This window comes from Dasypus novemcinctus, chromosome 7 (genome assembly GCF_030445035.2).
Source record: "Dasypus novemcinctus isolate mDasNov1 chromosome 7, mDasNov1.1.hap2, whole genome shotgun sequence".
Classification (NCBI taxonomy): domain Eukaryota; kingdom Metazoa; phylum Chordata; class Mammalia; order Cingulata; family Dasypodidae; genus Dasypus; species Dasypus novemcinctus.
The window spans coordinates 126,206,576-126,227,493 of record NC_080679.1 but is presented as its reverse complement, the minus strand read 5'-3'; the positions used below and the strand labels follow the sequence as shown (position 1 = coordinate 126,227,493).

The 20,918-nt window shown below is 39.5% G+C and overlaps 1 protein-coding gene and 1 pseudogene across 2 annotated transcripts in view; both read right to left on the bottom strand.

Moving 5' to 3' along the window:
* EPB41L5 (erythrocyte membrane protein band 4.1 like 5) overlaps positions 1-20,918 on the bottom strand; it is a 183,149-nt gene that overhangs the window by 24,052 nt on the left and 138,179 nt on the right. For both annotated transcript variants that reach the window (XM_058301152.2, XM_071216495.1), the window contains exons 18-20: positions 17,733-17,830; positions 8,052-8,156; positions 5,150-5,214 (exon numbers count right to left, since the gene is read on the bottom strand). In XM_058301152.2, coding sequence (XP_058157135.1) covers positions 5,150-5,214; positions 8,052-8,156; positions 17,733-17,830 — 268 coding nt within the window. The remainder of the gene's footprint in view (positions 1-5,149; positions 5,215-8,051; positions 8,157-17,732; positions 17,831-20,918) is intronic.
* On the bottom strand, positions 9,353-10,740 carry LOC101421646 (tumor necrosis factor alpha-induced protein 8-like protein 3 pseudogene; annotated as a pseudogene).

Genomic DNA, 20,918 nt, shown 5'->3' with positions numbered 1-20,918 from the left:
GGCAAGCCAGTGCCTGCGTGGCAAGCCAAGTGCCTGTGCAGCAAGCCAAGTGCCCACATGGTGAGTCAGTGCCCACGCAAGTTGAGTTCTGCAAGATGATGACGAAACAAAAGAGAGACGAAGGGGAGAGTCAAGGTGAAGTGCAGCAGAGACCAGGAACTGAGGTGGCGCAACTGACAGAACCTCTCTCCATATCAGAGGTCCTCAGGATTGAATCCTGGTGAATCTTAGAAGAGAAAGACAGGAAGACAAAAAGAGAAATGGATACAGAAGATCACACAGTGAATGGACAGAGACAGTGAAAGCAGGGCTGGGGAAGGAAAGGGGCAGGAAAAAAAAAAAGGATTATTGGCCATGACCAAGTGGGATTTATCCCAGGCATGTTAGGGAGGTTCAACAGAAAATCAGTGTAGTACACCACATTAACAGAATGAAGAAAAAACCCATGTGATCATACCAATTTATGTAGAAAAGGTGTTTGATAAAATCCAACATCCTTTCCTGATAACAACAGTTGGAAAGTTAGGAATATAAGGGAACTCTCAACATGATAAAGGGTATCTATGAAAAACTACAGCAAACATTATACTCAATGGCAAAGACTGAAAGCTTCCCCTCTAAGATGAGGAACAAGACAGCAGTGCCTGCTGTCACCACTGTTTTTCAACATTGTAATGGAAGTTCTTGCCAGATCAAATTAGGCAAGAAAAGACATAAAAAGCATCCAGAGGTGAGCAGACGTGGCTCAGGCAGTTGAGCTCCCGCCTCCCACAGGGGAGGTCCTGGTGCCTCCTGAAAAAAAAATAAAAAGAACAAAAGCAAAAGAAGTGAAAAACCAAGTCAGGGTTGTCTATGTGGCTCAGTGGATGAATGCTGGCTTTCCACATATGAGGTCCCAGGTTCAATCCCTGGCCCATGGTACCTCAAAAAAGGAAAAAATAAAAAAGCATCCAAATTGGAAAGGAAGAAGTAAAATTATTTCTATTCAAAGATGATATGATCCCACATACAGAAAATGCTGAAGAATCCACAAGAAACTACTGGAATTAATAAGCGAGTTCAGCATGGCTTCAGGATACAAGATCAACATGTAAATATTTGTTGTGTTTCTATGTAACAGTAATGAACAATCTGAAAAGGAAATCAAGAAAACAGTTCTATTTACAATAGTATCTAAAAGAACAAAAAACCTAGGAAAAAACACAGCTAAGAAAATAAAAGACATGTACACTGAAAACTACAAAATATCAGTGAAAGAAATGAAAGACCAAAAGAAATAAAAGACCTAAATAAATGTAAAGACATCCTGTGTTCATGGAAAGGAAGACTTACTATGATTTCAACACTACTTTAAAGTGTTCTAAAAAACTCAATGCAATCCCTATCAAATTTCTAGCAACCTCTTATGCAGAAATGGAAAAGCTGATCCTAAAACTCATATAGAATTGCAAGGGACCCTGACGATCCAAGATAATCTTGAAAACAAAGTTGGAGAACTCAAACTTCCTGGTTTCAAAACTTACTACAAAGCTACAGTAACTAAAACAGTGTGATACTGGCATAAGCACAAACAGACCAATGGAATAGAATTGAGAGTCTAGAAATAAGCACACATATCAATGGCCAATGGATTTTCAACAAGGGTACTAAGTCCATTCAGTGGGGAAAGAAACTCTTCAATAAATGGTGCTGGGACAGCACATGCAGAAGAATGAATTTGAACTCATACCTATCACCATAAAAAATAGACCAATGATGGGGAAGCGGCTGTGGCTCAATCAGTTAGGCTTCCACCTACCATACGGGAGGCCCTGGGTTCACGCCCCACACGCCACAGAGAGCCGCCGGCCCATAAGTGCCATGGAGAGCTGACTCAGCAAGGTGACGCAACAAAAAGGGAGACAAGTAAAAAAACACAGAAGAACGTACAGTGAATGGACACAGAGAGCAAAAAAACAACAAAAACAACAAGCAAGCCGCAAGACGGTGGGGGGGATAAATAAATACAGACACACAGAAGAACGCGCAGCGAATGGACACAGCAGACAGAAAGCAAGATGCAAGGGGGGGGGGATAAAAAATAACCAATGACCTAAATGTAAGAGCTAATACTATAAAAGAATAGCATTATTCTTTCATAGTAAGAAAGCATAGGGAAATATCTTCAGGACCTTGTATTAGGCAATGAATTCTTAGATTTTCACACCAAAAGCATAAGCAAAAAAGTAAAAATAGGTAAATGGAACTTCACCAAAGTTAAAAACTTTTATGCAAAGGCCATTATAAAGAAAGTGAAAAAGACAACCTATACAATGGGAGAAAATATTTGCAAATCATATATTTAATAAGGGTTTACTATCCAGAATATATAAAGAACTGCTACGGGAAATGGACTTGGCCCAGTGGTTAGGGCGTCCGTCTACCACATGGGAGGTCCGCGGTTCAAACCCCGGGCCTCCTTGACCCGTGTGGAGCTGGCCCCCATGTGCAGCGTTGATGCGCGCAAGGAGTGCCGTGCCACGCAGGGGTGTCCCCCGCGTAGGGGTGTCCCCCGCGTAGGGGAGCCCCACGCGCAAGGAGTGCGCCCGTGAGGAGAGCCGCCCAGCGCGAAGGAGGGAGCAGCCTGCTGAGGAATGGCGCCGCCCACACTTCCCGTGCCGCTGACGACAACAGAAGCGGACAATCGGGGGAGGGAGGGAAATTAAATAAATAAATAAATCTTTAAAAAAAAAAAAAAAAGAACTGCTACAACTCAATAAAAAGACAAACAAATTTAAAAATGGGCAAAAGATATTAATAGACCTTTTTCCATATACAAATGGCTAATAAGCACATGAAAACATGCTCAACATTCATTAGCCATCCGGGAAATGAAAACCAAAAGTACAATGAGATACAAGTTCATACCCATTAGAATGGCTCCTGTTAAAAAAAAAAGCGTTAGTAAGGATGTGGAAAACAGGAATCCTTCTGTTGGTGGGAATGTAAAATGGTGCAGCTGCCGTGGAAAACATTTTGATAGCTCCTCAGAAAGTGAAACAGAATTACCATATGACCCAGAAATTATACTTCTAGCTGTATATCCAAAAAATTGGAAAGTAGGAACCCAAAAAGATTTGTGTACACCAATGCTTATGGCAGCATTATTCACAATAGCCAAAAGGTGGAAGCAATACAGGTTTCCATCACAGATAAACGAATAAACAAAATGTAGTGTATACATACATGGAATATTATTAAACCATAAAATAAATGAAGTCCTGATGCATGCTATGATATGGATGAAGACATGCTGTGTGAAGTGAGGCAGACAGAAAAGTACAAACATTGTATGCTTTTCTTCTGAGCAAATTCTTAAGAGACAGAAAATAGAATAGTAGCTATACGGGATTAAAGGGAGGGAATTGTTACTTAATGGGAATGAGTTTCCGAGTGGAATAATGAAAATGTTCTGTAGACAGTGGCAAAAGTTATAACACTGTCAATAAACTTCATGCCACCGAATTATACACTAAAAAATGTTTGGAATGATTTTCATGTCACATATATTTTGTCACAAAAAAAACACTGAAAAAAAAAAACAAAAAAAACAAAAAAAAGCAAATTGGCATACAGCAGGAGATTAAAAAAAAAACTATCAAGACACACAAATAAATGGCATAATACCTATTAAAGAGAAGAGATTCCCACCAGAAAATTCATGGAAAATAATGCAGGGGAATTTATTTGATAAAGCAGGATGCAAAGTGACAATTCAACATAAGGAGCAAGAAAAGGTCCCTATTGTTATTTAGTTATTTTTCTAATATACAGCATACTTTTCAAACTACAGTTTCATGCTAATAATATAAAGAGATTCTGGATTCCTGTTTTAATTCAAAGCTCAAGTTTTTCTTAATCAAGGTAATACCTGAAAAACATTTTCGGCCCACTCAAGATACATAAGCAGTTCCGCTTATCTACAGAAAACAGGAATATTCTGACATCAAAGGCAAATTAGAATCTACCATCCATCCATAAGCAGTGCATGCTAACTGTAGGCAAAACAGTTAGATAAAATAACTTCTTAATGTTTAATCATTTTAATGTTTAAAGTAACCACAAACGAAACTGAAAAAGAGGGAAAAAAGTAAAAATATTCTAATTTGTTACTTTTAACAGCTCTCGGTAGGATATTGAGCCATAGAATCTGATAAATACTAAAATGAGAAGTTTAGGTTACTATGCTTTTATTTACTCTTCAGTATCTAATTTAAACAATAATAAAATCTTGATTGTAATATTAAAGTCTGACATCATTTCCATGAAAGTAAGTTCTTATAAACTCCTTTAAAGTTTAATAGTCCAAAACTGAGTAGCTTTCTTTTTTTCCCCATTTTTTATTATCTTTTTTTAAAAGATACATAGATCACACAAAATGAGTAGCTTTCTTGTCTTCTCCACATACTTAGATTCAATGAGTAAATGTAGAATAAAGAAGAAAATTCTAATGTTTTCAGATTTTATATAAATCTGATTTCTTATTCTGTTTTTCAATATCATAACATATATGTTATTGTTTGCTTACAAATAAATCTAAATAAAAATAACATCTTATTTAAAAAAAAAAGAAGAAAGGCAGAAAGAAAGAGACTCGGAAAGAATAACAAAGAAATTTGCTTGGTGAATGTAGGAGTCCACAGTAAGTAATTTTATGAAAAGAAGGCCATTGTGATGACAGATGACACTAAAGGTAACTACAATACCTAAGAAAAACAATAAACACTCTTCTTTAGGTATTTTATAAGATTAAAAATATCTTTAAAGAGTGTTTTTGCTCTATGGTTTGAATTAGGTGAAGAAGAATGGGGATGTAGGGAGACTAGCTAGGAGCATCTTTAATCTAAAACTACGTACATTGAATACAACATTTAAAAGAAAGTAAAGAAGAAAAATAAAATAAAATGAAACTATGTACTGGCAGCTGTGGAATGGAAAGAAAAGAGTGATTTTAAGATATCTATCTAAAAGATATCCTTCAACCGAAGAGAACTCAAGATATCTTTCAGATAGATACCTTGAAAACATATGGTAATGGACTGGTGAGAGGAAAAGGCAGAAAGTTAAGAGGAAAAGATAAGAATATCAAGTAAGTGATGCAGAGCTGCACCTGTTTGCAGCAGTATCCTGAACATCGGCACTTTCAGGACTTGATACGCTCTCTTCTCCTGTGACCTAAGAAACGCAATCATAAAAATATTAAAACTTTGTTGGGAATATTAAAGTAACAATAAATTTACATTTCTTCCCAGTAAAATTAGAAGAACCAGTTTGCTTCCACTAAAAACTGAGGTAATCATAACTTACCTAAGGACGTATCAGTTCTGCACCTAGTGCAATCCTGTCACAGTCAAATTAATAATCCAATTTTTAACTTTAATATGTTAGCTTACAAATTCATACCCTCTTAGTAGACAGCTCTCCATTATTTAAGTAGCAATAGTGTACAGCTAATATATATAGAACCTAAAATGTTTTGTTGCCATTATTTTTTGAGTTTATGTGATGAAAAGAAGAAAAAGGTATTAAAGTATATATTTGGCCTTTTATTTTTCCCTGAATACAAAGGAGGGACTTTTAGAAATTTCTCCAAGAGACCAGTTAGTTCTTCTCCCAATTTTATTGAGGTATCACTTAGACAGTAAAATGTACCCCCTTTAACTATACAGTTGGATGAACTGTGAAAAAATATATACAGGTGCATATAACTAACACTGAAATCAATATATGTAACATTTTTACTACTCTCCCCTCCAATATTCCCTTGAGCCATTTCCAGGTAATCACATCAAAACCCGTAACGCACGACAATGATCACCTATATTTTCTACAGTTTCATATAAGTGCAACCATATAGTCCTGACTCTTAATGCATGACAAAGGATCACCTATATTTTCTATAGTTTCATACAAGTGCAACCACATAGTCCTGACTCTACATCAGCACAATGTTTTTGAGATTCACCCATGATGTTGCATGTATCAGTAATTCATTCCTGTTTTATTTGCTAAGTAGTATTCCACTGTGTGGATATACCAAAATTAGTTTATCTGGTTACCTGTCAATGGACATTTGAGTTGTTTCTAGTTTTTTGGTGACTGTGACTACATCAACTAAGTACATCTAGATACTAATCTCTACGTGAAAATAAGTTTTAACTTTCCTTGAGTAAATACCCAAGAATGGAATTGCTAGGTTAGATGGTAAGTATATGTTTAATACATTGCCAAACTGCTGTCCCAAGGGCTTGAAACCATTTTATTTTGCAGTGTATGTACACTGCAGGAGCTCAGTCACTGCAAACACAGGAATTGCAAGTCTTTAATTTTAGTCATTCAGGTGGATGTGTTTTTCACCGTGAATTATGATGACAGTTCTGGGTTTTTGATAGATACTCCTTATCAGAGGGAGGAAATTCCTTTCATTCTCAGTTTTTAAAAAATTATTATTATGAACAGGTGTTGAATTCTGTGAAATGCCTTTTTCTCCACTGAGACAATTTTTTTCTCTTATTTTTAATGTGGTGAATTATACTGGTTTTTGAGTGATAAGCCAGCTTTCATTACTGAAATAAACCTAGGTGGTTGTGATATATTATCCTTTTTATGACCTGTTAGGTAGGATTTGCCTATTAAGGACTTTCCAGTCTATGATGAAGAGGGGATTAGTCTAGAGTTCTTTTCCTTGTAATATCAATTCTGGTTTTGGTATCAGGGTGAAATACCAGTCTCATAAAATGAGTTGGGAAGTATTCCTCTGCTATTTTCTGGAAGTTTGTGTAGTACTTCTATTATTTCTTCCTTAGATGTTTAGAAGAATTCAGCAGTAAAGCCATCTGGTCCTAGATTTTTCTTCATGGGCAGGTGTTTACCTGAAATCAACCCCTTTACTTTAGGGCAGTTCAAGTGAGTTCTCTCTTCTTTGAGTTAAGAAAGATTCAGAGTATAACTGAGATGTAAGGTGATGACAGCAACAACTATTGTTACTAATAATATTAATACTACTGGGGGGAATGACACTTATTAAATGCTCATTTTGTGCCACCACTGGTCCCTGTCCTTTACATTTATTATTTTATTTTCCCCTTAAGGTAGTCACTACCATTATCCTCATTTTACACATGCTTAAACTGAGCCTCACAGAATTAACCTGCCCAAAGTTACAAAGCTAGTAGGCACCAGAAGACATGGGAGTCAAACCCAAGTTGTCTGATTCAAAAGACTATCTGGTAACCTTTCATACTTTCACATGTAAATCTTATATTTTTTACATTTAAACCAGGGGAGGTTTGGAGGCGTAGAAAGAAAATACGAACAATATTCCTAAAGTCCTCTCTGATCCCTTCGAGGCTTGTGCCTGGAGTTAGGATGGGGAAAGCACGTCTTCCTAGAACAGGATGTTGTGAAATCGTAACTGACAAGCTGACATGGGGCAGGCGCTTGCTCTGAGGTCGGTGTGGAAGGTAAGTCTGGAAGTCAAGGAGAGCCAAGGAAAACCGATCATGATGCATGGATGCCACAGCCTGATGGTCTCTAGTCAGTGCCCTCACAAAGTCAGAGCTTTAATCACTTGTACTACCGTCTTCTTGCTGATAACACTAAAATTTTGCCAAATTGGGGGTAGATGGGTAGAGGGGAATAGCACATGAAAAAAGAAAGAACTAGAATCATAAACTTAATATTGAAATAACCTAAAAATTACTAAGTTTTCTGGTTATAAAAGTGGCAGAAATTGGGGAGTCACTTTTAGAAGAATTTGGTTTCTTTTTTTAAAAATTTCTTAATGCCCCAGAGTCTTTTACTATTAATTTTTATCCCCTCACTGCCCCCTCTTAATTAGCTTGTTTAGTATTTAGAGTTGGGAACAGCATTTCCCCCCTTGAACGTGCTTCTCAATGCTGTTCTCTCTCTAATCACATGTCTGACTACTTTTGTTGAACATTCATGTGTTTTAACTATTTTAAGCATCTCTTTACACTTTACTAAGACTGCCCCTGCTAACGGTGGCTTACCTTATGCACTGCTTCTACTTGCATCTTTAGAATGTTGCTCTTTAAGTCAGGAGGAACTCTCACTGTACTATGAAGACATTTCTCGGTCAACTTCACCACTTCTTCCTAGATATTAAAAATAAACTGTAGGAAGCAGATGTGGCTCAAGCAGCTGGGCGCCTACCTACCATGGGAGGTCCCAGGTTTGGTTCCTGGTGCCTCTTAAAGAAGACAAGCAAGACGGCAAGCTAACACAATTGGGTAACGCAGCAAGTTGATGCAAATGAGATTACACAACAAGATGACGCAATGAAGAGACACAATGAGAGAGACAACGAGTGGGCATGGAAGGGGCTTAAGGCACTGGGTACCTCCCTCCTATATGGGAGATCTGAGTTCAGCTTCCAGTGCCTCCTAAAAAAGAAGATGAGCACACAACGAACAGACAAAGAAAGCAGACAGCAAGCACAAACGGGGGGGGGGGGGACGACGACACGGGGGATGATAAATAAATCTTAAAATAAAAACTGAGCAACTCGTATAGGATATAGTTATATGGAAAGAGGAAATGGATGGATGAATATTCATATTCAGGCAACCAAGAAATATTGTATCTGAAGAGCCATATCCTACTCCAGACAGAGTCAACTCCTACATATAGTTTCAAACTAAGGCCCATTAATCACAAACTTGAAATATGTATTGGTAGGGGCCTCTGTGAATCACCTAGTCCAATTTCCTGTCTCTAAGCAACCGAATAACTAATCAGGCACAAATGTCTTAGTTAAGCCATACACGGAGAATGTACGACACTTAAATTAGGCCCTACAGAGGCCAATCCCTACAATTCTGGAGGCATCACCAGGTAGATGATTATGTCTAAGATCATGTTATATGACATAAACACATCATGCTCAGGAACAGATTTGTCAAAAAGGTAGGATAAAGCCCAAATCCAACTAATGAAGACCATAATTAAAACAATACAAATGAACTAATATGAAAAGAAATCAATGGGAGGAAAGAGATCAAGAAATACATTTTTAAAAAAACAATCAAATATTTGTACTACAACTGATAATTTAACTTTAAATGATCATTAGTAATAATTATCATTCTTCTTACAACCAGTTTTTTTGTTTTATTTTTTTTTGAAGGGTAGTTTCAATTTATTAATGAACTAGAGAAAATAGCACAAAATGACTGTGAAGGGCCAAGAAAGATGGACAGGGGTTCATTCTGTCCTATTCTGCCACATATACCAAATAAACCCTCCCTGGGGTGCCTCTCAGATGAGGCAAGGCCAGTCCTGCAGCAGCACAGTGCTTTGCCACTTCTGCACTATGGATGAGAAACTCTTTCCCCACCACAGCCCACCCTACCCCATGGAAAGTTTCCCTCTGTAGGATCACAGGTCTGCACATCTAAGACCTAGAAAACAGGGCTTCCTAATTTGAAGCTATACTTTTTCACACCTTGGATTTGTCTTTATTTTGTTTGAAACAGTGCATCTAGAGACAGATTGCAAACCCAGCCTACTAGATACTATTCTTTTCTTCTCCTCTGCTTAATAGTCTGGATCCAGGTTTATCTCTTTCATACTAGGAAAGAAAATAGTAAGGCCTTGCATTAGAGTTTTGGAAAGCATGACTACACATCATCTCTTGATCCTCACGACAGCCCTGTGAGGTAGGCAGGCAGGCAGGCAGGCATCATGGTTCCAGAATAAAGAGGACAGGGTCCTAACTGCTGAAGCTGGGAACCAAATCCAGGTTCCTCACTCCTGGTCAGGACTCCTTCCACTCCAAAGGTGAGCTGTTAACTGACCTCACCTTGATGAGCAGAGCAGCCTTACTGCTTAGAATGGATTAAATGTCTCTTGAGCTTGCAAGCAAAGGTGATTTTAAGTACAGACCTCTTCAGAGCACTCGGGGGATACACACACTTCATCTCAGGACAGCATTAGATCAGGACAGAATGTTGACATCTCGGACATGGGTCTCCTTTTGTTTCCCTGATTCTCAACTGGACCACACTGGGTGCTGTAACTATAAAGTAGCAAAGTCCAGAAGGGGGGAAGGTATTCAAAGAACTTTCTCATCTAACAATTTATGGATTCCATTACAAATCCTCTTGAGGTTGGGCCTACAGTCTCCATCCAGATTATAGAGGGTGGAGAGGAACTCTGCATCTGCAAAGTTGTTGAAGACATGGCTGATGTGCCATGGGTCCTGGGTGTCAGGTGTCGCTGCACCAGGGCATGCACCAGGTCCTTGCACTCATGCAGAAGCTGGGTGAGCACGTTCCTGTCGAAGGTGTACTCCACCTCATAGAAGCTGACGATGGTCATGGTGGTCTGGTTCAGTTTCTTCCTGAACCTCTCCACGGTAACAATGCCCTCCTGGTTGAACTGGTTATTTCGGCAGAGGATCCCAATTTTGACTGCCACCTTGATTAAGTCTTTCATGATCTTGTGGGCTTCCCTCTTGCTGTGGGTGTGCTCTCTGGTCATTTTGTAGAGCTCATCAAAGATCTCACTACTGGTGTCATCTATTAACATACTGGCCACAGTTTAGTTGGCTATTTTGCTCAGAATCTTCTTCTGGGCGTAAAGGGCAAGGCTCTTTGAACTAAAGACATTGGGACCCACGGTACCTATGGGCTTGCCATCGCTCTGCTTGCCTGAGTCCGAATTCATGCTGTGGGCTGCTGGCCGGGTGTCCTCCACCGCCTGCCAGTGCGACCGGCTCGGGGTGCCACCGTATACTGGGTGCGGGAAAGCAGGGCGGCGGGAGCTGGGCGGTGCTCCGTGGCCTTGGCAAGGGGGCAGCTCCATAGAGGTGAGCGCTGCCCACTGCCCACCCCGGTATTTTTTTTAAAAACAAATTTAGTTTTATGAGAAAATGAATACAATTGCCAGTGAAAAAGGGACACTTCTGGGTGGCTCAGGCTAAGCATATTTAATCACCTTTGCTGGCAGAGGATTAAAAACTATTTGGCTGGGAAGCAGACTTGGCCCAGTGGTTAGGGCATCCGCCTACCACATGGGAGGTCCGTGGTTCAAACCCAGGACCTCCTTGACCCATGTGATAAGCTGGCCCATGTGCAGTGCTGATGCGTGCAAGGAGTGTCCTGCCACGCAGGGGTGTCCCCCACGTAGGGGAGCCCCACGCACAAGGAGTGCACCCCGTAAGGAGAGCTGCCCAGCATGAAAGAAAGTGCAGACTGCCCAGGAATGGCACCGCACACACGGAGAGCTGACACAGCAAGATGACACAACAAAAAGAAACACAGATTCCTGTGCCACTGACAACAACAGAAGCGGATGAAGAATACGCAGCAAATAGACACAGAGAACAGACAACTAGGACAGCAGGGGGTGGGGGAGAGAAACAAATAAAAAACAAATCTTTAAAAAAACTATTTGGCTGATTCTCAAAATCAGTAAATCAGGGATTCAGATGCAAATGATTAGAAGAGGGGATTGTCCCTGCCCCAAGGCCACAGGTAGATACTTGGGATTGTGGACTCTGGGGGATGTGGGAGGTGGAACCCTGTGGAAGGAGGTGTGTGGACCTGTCTCCGAGCTGACCCTGTGCCCCTCCCAGGCAAGGGAATTGGCTCAGGCTCAGGAGAACTCCCAATGGAGTGGGCCGGGGCTTGCGGAAACAGCCTCACTTACAATGTTTGGAGGGAAATTAACGCTGGCCCTGGCACTCACCCTGCCCCCAGAGTTGTACACGGGATGGATGAGCTGCAGCTGCTGCTTGTTGGTGGCAGCGATGTCCACATCATCTGGGATGTGGATGCGGCAGGTGTGACGGCCTGTCACTGAGGTCATTCAGCCTGACGGTCCCAGTAGGTGACCTTGGCCAGACGGATGTTCAGGAAAGCATCGATGCTGTCCCTGCGCCTGCAGTGGTTTCATGGCCCTGGAGGCCCTGTGGAGGGGTAAGCAGGCTGCTCTCGGACTCGGTCCGCTCCTCCGCCAAGGGCTCGCCAGCACCCTCCTGCCCTGCCTGGCTGCGTGCATGCGGGTTTCCTTTCACGTCCCTGTCCTGGTTGCTGCTAAAGCTAGCGGGTGCCTTCTGGGTGCCTCGTGGGATGCCTCCTGCCTGCACCAGGCTGCCCAAGAAGCCATGGCAATGACGGGAAGCAAAGAGCTCTTCTGACCACTGTTGTTGCTGGCTTAACCCTGGCGTAAAAGACTCTCTAAATATCTGCTTAGTGTTAGACACTCTAGGCTTCTGTTCTGTCAAACAGGCTCACTATCACATATGAGATTACAAACTGCACCACCCTTTCAGGTCTGAAAAGATTTAATTAATGGGTACTCTAACTTGGGGTTTCTTAGTGAGGTCTCCACATTTTTGTCTCTGGGTGGGACCATCAAACTTGAACCTTTAACTTTCCTATGTGATTCCGACACAAATGAAAGTCTGAGAATATCTACTTAAGATTATGACCTCCTGGTCTTCAGAATGGTTCCTATTTGCTGAGAGAAGCTTTATGTCCTATGTTAATCATGGCTGTTCAAATGCTTTGACATCTTATCAGAGAAAAATATGTGTTAATTGCACATACTATGTACATTATAGCCTGTTCAGAGATACTTATTTCTAACATAGGCAGCTTATCTTTTTCTGCCTATATTAAAAACAAAAACAAAAATTCAACATGTATGCCACTGTTACCACCTTTCTGGAAGGAAATTTTGCAAATCTACTAAGGGCTTTAAAATTATGCCTGTTCTTTGACCCAGCACTTCTACTTCGAGGGCTATATGCCAAGGAAATAGTCAAAGATGGGTGCCAATGTTTAGCTATAAGGCAGTTTATCACTGCATTGGTTATAACCATGAAAATTACTAACAATCTAAATGTCAATAGGAGACTCAGTAAACAATGATGGTAGTAATACAATTTACAATCTGTAATGTGTTATTGAATATATTTTGGTGTAATGTACCTAGGAAGAAAATAATGCCAATATTTAGTGAGGGCTTACTGTATGTCAGGGAAGAATAAAATGAAAGAACTCTGTATTGTACTAATAAGTAAAAGATTCCTGACTATCTTACCTTAACTGTAGTCAACTTGGTATTAAAGTTAATTCATGTTTTATTAATAGGACACATTTTTAATCTAGGCTGATTTCTCTACCTCTACCATCAACAGATGACATTTGCTTAAGGAATGAAAATTAATCTTAATATCAGATTACTAACTAAAGTAGTCTTAGGGGGAAGTGGACTTGGCCCAGTGGTTAGGGCGTCCGTCTACCACATGGGAGGTCTGCGGTTCAAACCCCGGGCCTCCTTGACCCGTGTGGAGCTGGCCCATGTGCAGTGCTGATGCACGCAAGGAGTGCCACGCCACGCAGGGGTGTCCCCCTCGTAGGGGAGCCCCATGTGCAAGGAGTGCACCTGTAAGGAGAGCTGCCCAGCGCGAAAGAAAGTGCAGCCTGCCCAGGAATGGCACCGCCCACACTTCCCGTGCTGCTGACGACAACAGAAGCGGACAAAGAAACAAGACGCAGCAAATAGACACAGAGAACAGACAACCGGGGGAGGGGGGTGGGATTAAATAAATAAATAAATCTTTAAAAAAAAATCTATGCTAGGATAAAAAAAAAGTAGTTTTAGGAAGGAAAACCTATTGTAAATAAAACACATTATTCTAAAGCAAAGTATCAGTTGTTTGATGATTAGCTCTAAGAATTGTTAGCTGAGACGCTCTGGGCCCACCCCAGAATCCTGCGGCTTGGAGGAGCACTACTGGCAGCAGGTGACACTCCTGTCTTGACAGCCCATCTCTGAGGCCTCATACCACGTCATATCTGCATTACACAGGATTGACATGGCACCTGGAATCCCTGTGCACACTGCTGATTCAGTTCTATTAACATGTTCATCGTCTCCTCTTGGGAATTCAAGGACTGACAAGGGCTTGGTCCTCACAAAACTTAGACCTGTCTACCAAGTCCCACAGAACTCAGTCCTGCAAGTGGTTTTCTCCAATGACCACTTCCTGTCCCACGTCTCCTAAACTAATGGAATTTTGGGATAACAGCGGGGGAGTACAATTTTTGAAAGGCAAATGGAATTTTGGGATAACGGCGGGGGAGTACAATTTTTGAAAGGCAAAATCAGGACCTGTGAAGCCTTAACAGGCTGGAATGATGAGCTGGATTTAAGAAAATATATTATGACAAGTCATACACAAATACTGGATGGCGGGGCTAGCCACTCTTTAAAAATTATATAGGCAAACTAAAGCAGAAGAGTTAAGGCCAATGGATCTATAACTGTTGTGCAGATTTCACCTTAATGTAAGAAAGCATTTCTTAACAGTTACCTGAAAACTGAATGGGCTGCCACAGGAAACAGGGTGTCCTTACGCTGAGACTGAATTAACCACCTTTTAGAATATCATGTGGTTGGCTGATTTGATCACACCTTCCAACCTTGAGTGTTCTTGACTCTGTGTAGCTGGTTCTTCTAGGTACCTCTTCCTTGGTGCAGCTCAGCCACAGAATCTGTGCTTTCCTTTGACCTTTGTTTTTTAAACCCTTTATACATCATGCCATGTCAAGAACTATAGATTTTCCTATCACCTTCCTCCCCTAAATTACCAGAGACAATTCCAGGATTTCTTTATTTCAAAATTTCATTTCATAGATCTTTTTTCCCCCTTGTTCTTTCATTAGCAGTAATAAAAAAAAATCATTTAAAGAAACAAAATTTACCTTTTTATTAGTGAGGACAGTGAGCACAATTAAGGCATGCTTGGCCTTTAGCAACTAGTTTTTTCAGGCTAAAAGAGTAAAAGTAACTGGAAGCGGACTTGGCCCAATGGATAGGGCATCCACCTACCACATGGGAGGTCCAGGGTTCAAACCCAGGGCCTCCTAACCCATGTGATGAGCTGGCCCACGCACAGTGCCGATGCATGCAAGGAGTGCCGTGCCACTCAGGGGTGTCCCCCGCATAGGGGAGCCCCACGCACAAGGAGTGCACCCTGTAAGGAGAGCGACCCAGTGCAAAAAAAGTGCAGCCTGCCCAGGAATGGCACCGTGCACATAAGGAGAGGTGACACAGCAAGATGACGCAACAAAAAGAGACAAAGATTCCCACAGAAGAACATACAGCGAATGGACACAGAGAGCAGACAACTGGGAGGGGCGAGGGGAAGATAAATTAAAAACAAATAAATAAATAAAAGTAATGAATGACAACTACATTTCCTTGACTGAGAGGTTGTCAGATTTGTTTAGTAAAGATTTTCAATCTTTGCCAACCACAGTTTGTGTTGTAACTACTCAATGCTGCATTTGTAGTGTAAAAGTCATCACAGAGGAATGAGCATGGCTATTTTCCAATAGACTTTATCTACAAAAACAGAAGGTGGGCCAGATTTGGCTTGTGAGTTATGGTTTGCTGGTCCTGTCTCTTGAATATTAGGAATTTAATTTACCAAGAGGTTGCCACCACATATTGATTTAGAATCTTCTTGGGAAGTGGACATGGCTCAACTGATAGAGTGTCTGCCTACCATATGGAGGGTCCAGGGTTCGATACCCAGGGCTTCCTGACCCATGTGGTGACACGGCCCACATGTAGTGTTGCCATGCACAAGGAGTGCTGTGCCACGCAGGGGCACTCCCACGTAGGGGTGCCCCACATGCAAGGAGTGCACCACACATGAAAAAAAGCACAGCCTGCCCAGGAGTGGTGCCGCACACACGGAGAGCTGACGCAGCAAGATGACACAACAAAGAGACACAGTTTCCCAGTGCCCCCTGACAATGCAAGCAGATGCAGAAGAACACACACAGTAAATGGACACAAAGCAGACAAACAGGAGGGAAGGGGAGAGAAATAAATAAAAATAAATCTTAAAAAAAAATGGAATCTTCTCTGTCACCTTTACACTTTGAATTTCTTTCTATGCATACTTTAAAAGGACATAACCAAGAAGTAAAGTTCTTTTCTCTCAACCCTAATTTGGACACAGAATATTTGTTGATAGTTCTAACATTTGGACAATGGAGGTAATCTTCAGAAATTAGCCAAGCAAAGGCCACACCTCTCGAGATATCACTTTGCATATCACTTATAACCACAAAATAAACACAATACTTTTTAAGACTACAAAAGCAAATATTTCCTATTTGGTAATAACTGCCCTGACTTTTCCAGCTTGAAGAATAGTTACTGATATTATACTAATCATTGGTGAAGGGTTTTTACCAATAATTTTAGGTCACTCTTGTTTCTGGAAAGAAGGCTATCCTACCAGTGGCAATCCTAACCAATATTTTAGTTGTGTAGCATCTCTAGCACTCTTCTGGTTTCATTTAGATACATTAAATATTTTAAGGGGAAGAGACAGCTTATACAATGTGGTCAAAATAGATGTGTATTTAGTAAAATTATAAATTAAATCGTGTCTAACTTTTCAAGCAGGATTCTTAACCTGAAGATCATGGATCTACCCATGAACAATTAGGAGGAGGGCCTCTGAAATCTAATACAGATTCTTATCTTTGTACTCATTTGTACATTTTTTTGAAGGGCAGATCTTCTCAGGGGGGTCCATGACTCAATAACAACAAAACTGTTAACTTTAACCAATCTTAAAATAACTCCTGCATCTCCCCAAGATTAACTCTAAAATGAACTCCACCCATTTGGAGGTGTGTGTGTGAATTTCGATTTCAACAGTTTCAGTGTTTCCAAGGCATTAAAAGGAGTTCTTAGAATTAGGAACTCAGTATAAGAAAATACCACTTCTCTTTTGGATGTTAAAACTGCTACAGTAAACCTCTGCCTTGATTGACATATCCCGTATAAATGCCCTGCTGAAAGATACCCACATTTCCTAGCCAAGGTTGCTTCATGAGTGGTTCCAGGTCTGGATCTGAATAATTCCAGAGGGCACTTGGGTCCTTCAGGAAGGTTGAGTGGCATTTTGGTTGAGAACTAAGTAGATATGGAGTCTCTTTTAACCCCTAATGTATGCTCCTAACTAGATACATACTTCTAAACATTTAAATGTGGTACTTATTTAAAAAAAAATAAAGACAGGACCACACTTTTTTAAACAAGTACATTTTATCCCATTTAATTATCTCTATAAATTACTTTACATAGAAAGAAGAAAAACTTAAATTACAGTTAAAAAAAAAAAGAACTGAATTTAACTGGTTTAACTGTACCACCAAAAAAACCCAAAAGAGAATGGTAAAAGATATGAAAGATGAAGTGGAAGAATATGAAATTCTATTGTCTTCCTTGTGTTTACTACAGAGCAGCTCTTTTTCAAACAAATCCTTCTTTAATTTCAAAAAGCTTTCAGCAAGTCCTTAAACTAATCCTAGGCTCACTGAATAGGATTAGAGATAGGATGGGCTGAATCAAAATAGAAGTTTTACAACCATAACGCTTTGACTGTATGTTAAAAAAAAATCATGAGATTAATTTACAATTCTTGTATCACTGACCAAGTTTGCCCTCCTCCTCCTAAACATCCCAAAATTCCATCTTTTTAAGTATAATGCAAAAGGAGAAAGCAGGTTTATAAGAGCTCAGTATAGATAGAAGATTTTCCAGCAAAAGAAGAAAGTATGAACTTTGGATATAAAGGATTTGTGGGAATTTTGGAGATGCTTAACAGGTCTACGAAGGAGAAATCTGAATACCTGGTTGCTGACATTAACATCGGTGTTGGCACAAGAGGACGGCAAATGACTCTTCTCCATCTCAAGCTGCTTGAGCTTCTCTGAGGAACCTTTCAATGCTGAAAAATAAAAATAAAAAGCAAAATAGCCCCTCTGTCTGCAAGGCTATCATAGTTTTGTAAGGGTGTAGGCTTAAGTGTGTTTTTTTCCTGCCAGCACCAGTTACCATCAAAGATAATCCAGATTACCACAGAATAAATCTATTTTCTTTCCATATCTAGGAAACTCTCCATTAGTTTGATTATTAAGAGTTCACCCTAAGCAGTAACACTGGCCTATATATGTACCTCTCTACAGAGCAACTGGGTGTGGACTCCAATAGCACGTGTGGTTACAAAGGCTTACCGAGCCAGAGACTAAAGAAAGGGCAAGGAACACCTGGGATGTGCTTCTTTCCTTCCATAACCATAACCCAAGCTCCTGCTCAACCTCGATCTCTTGCTGCTTTCTTGGCCCTGACTATATGCTGGCTAAAACTGAATATACATGGACTAAATTGATCAAGGCCATATATTTATTTATTGATTCAAACTATGATTTATTGGTTCTATTACATGTGAAGAAGAACAAGCACTTTGTCTTCATTAGGTCCCATCTAGCTGCAAAACATATTACAAATACAGTCCTCTAACCACTGAAAATATAATACACCAAACAATTCGATTTTAAATTAGCTCTATTTAAATTAACTACAATTCAATAATCTTATTTTGCAGGGACTAATTAGGTTTGAGTTTGAATTTTTAAATTGTCACTTGACAAAAATATTGTTGAAGACCTAATAAAAGTTCAACTTTCTATATAATCAAGTAGAAGGGGGTGGTGGACTCAAAGACATCATTTCCTCCTGGTAGGTTAACCACTGGATTCTCATCACTGGCTGCACACTAAAATCATTTAAGGAATGCTAATTCCCAGGGCCCACCCCAGATCAATTATATCAGAATCTCTGGAGGCAGGACACAGGCCCTGGTAGTATTTTTAAACTCTCTAGGTAGGGCAGGGAGAGGAAGAAGAGATGAGATGTGGGGGCATTTTCGGGACTTGAGAGTTGTCCTAAATGATATTGCAGGGACAGGAGCTGGACATTATATAATTCTGCCACAATCCACTGAATGGACTGGGTGAGAGAGTAATCTACAATGTAAACTATTATCCATGTGGTGCAGCAGTGCTCCAAAATGTATTCATCAAATGCAATGAATGTGCCACAATAATGAAAGAGGTGCTGATGTGGGAGGAGTGGGGTGTGGCGGGTGTGGGGTATATGGGAACCCCTTATATTTTTTAATGTAACATTTTTTGTGATCTATGTATCGTCAAAAAAATACAATTAAAAATAAATAAATAAAATAAAAACTTTCTAGGTAATTTTAATGTACAACCGAAGTTAAGAATCACTAATTCAATAATGATCCTCTCTAAATATTCCCTCTTCTACCAGTTACTTAACTGCCATCTCATTTTATTATGCATTCAGTTATTAAATTATTTGACACTAAATTTTAACATGATGAAAGTTGAGAGGTAAAAAATTTTTTTTGGTTGAAATAAAGCTTTTTTTGCCACTATTGTTTGGTTGAGGGATATCGTGAGATTACAGAATAAACTGTTAAAGACTGTTACTAACTACTTATCTATGCTAATCAGAATTTTGATATTACAAATATAGAATAAATTGGATGCCAAATGTGGTAAGGTTAACTGCTTACATACCACAACACTCTAACTGGTCTTACTGATTGACTCAACTAAAGTTACTAATCTAAAGCATCTAAATCATATTACTGAGATCCGCATACTGTGCAAGAATTTCTTCTGTCACTACCTCAATAGCATCTCAGGCTCTGCTTGAATATCTTCTGTAGTGAGGAGCCTGCTATCTTATTAGGCATTCATTTCTGATATATGGCACAAACAGTTAAAAAAATTCTTCCTACACTAATCTAAAATTTGTTTCCCTATATTGTCAAGTTGTTAATCCAGATTTACCAATAAAGTACCATAAACTATTTTTTAAAAATATACCAGACTTTCAGATTAATTGGAGATTTATCACATTTGATCTTTTCTAGGCATCCCCAGTACATTCTATGTCCCTCTAATGTAATATAATCTTCTAAAGAAGCATGCATTTAATAAATGTTGTTTACTGATAATTACAAACTGAAAGATTTAAAAAATGTACGAATTCATATTATAGACATAAAATGGAATATAAATGAAACCAATACTGCCATCTCTACTAGGAGATTATTTTTATTTTAATCTTGGAAATACTTTCCATTAGCCCAGGACTGCTTCTGGCTGAATGTAAATCCCAATGGCACTGGCTGCTATGTCTCACATCTTTCAAATGACAAAGTAAGGACAGAACCACCAACACTAGACACTAACCAAAACATTATGGTAGAGAAAGTATATGAGAAATGGTAAAGGAGGATGCTTTCTTAATCCTGTAACTGACCACTGTTCTTTTTTAAAGTCAAATTTGAACATTATTTTGAAATTACCAGTGTAGTAAAGCAAAGTTAATTTTTGTTCCCTGACCTCACAAGCACAATTTAAATGTGGTAGATTGCAATACAACAATAACCACCATAATGTGCCAGAACATTTGTTTAACCAAGAAATTGCAGTGGTCACTTAGGGAACAAACAGAACAAAAATTTAACACCAACTTCGAGTAGTACTTCAGCATATTCTACTAGCCAGAAGCACTTTGTAACTTCTCAATATCATTTCTTATTTCTAAATCAATGAATACTACTGCTACATTCTACACTCTGAGAGAGAACAGCAAAACCAGCAATTTCCTACATGTTGTTTAGCGATGATGTCCTACTTAGCAATCAAAACTGGCAAGAGCCATATGAATACAACTTATTTTAAACGACTACTTGCATTACACTGAGATTCAATAGGAAACAACTGTTTGAAGACAAGTCATGTTTTAAGATCAAGTCAAATTCACAAATACACAGAAATTTTCAAATTGTCAATTTTTTCCACTTAAACCTTTGAAAATGTTAAGGAAATTAGCATTCTTTCTGCATCATTTATTTTTTGCAGGTCTGGGCAAAAACCAGTTTCATTAGTAACAAAATATTTTCTACAAGGTAATAGAATGTCCAAACATACATTCAA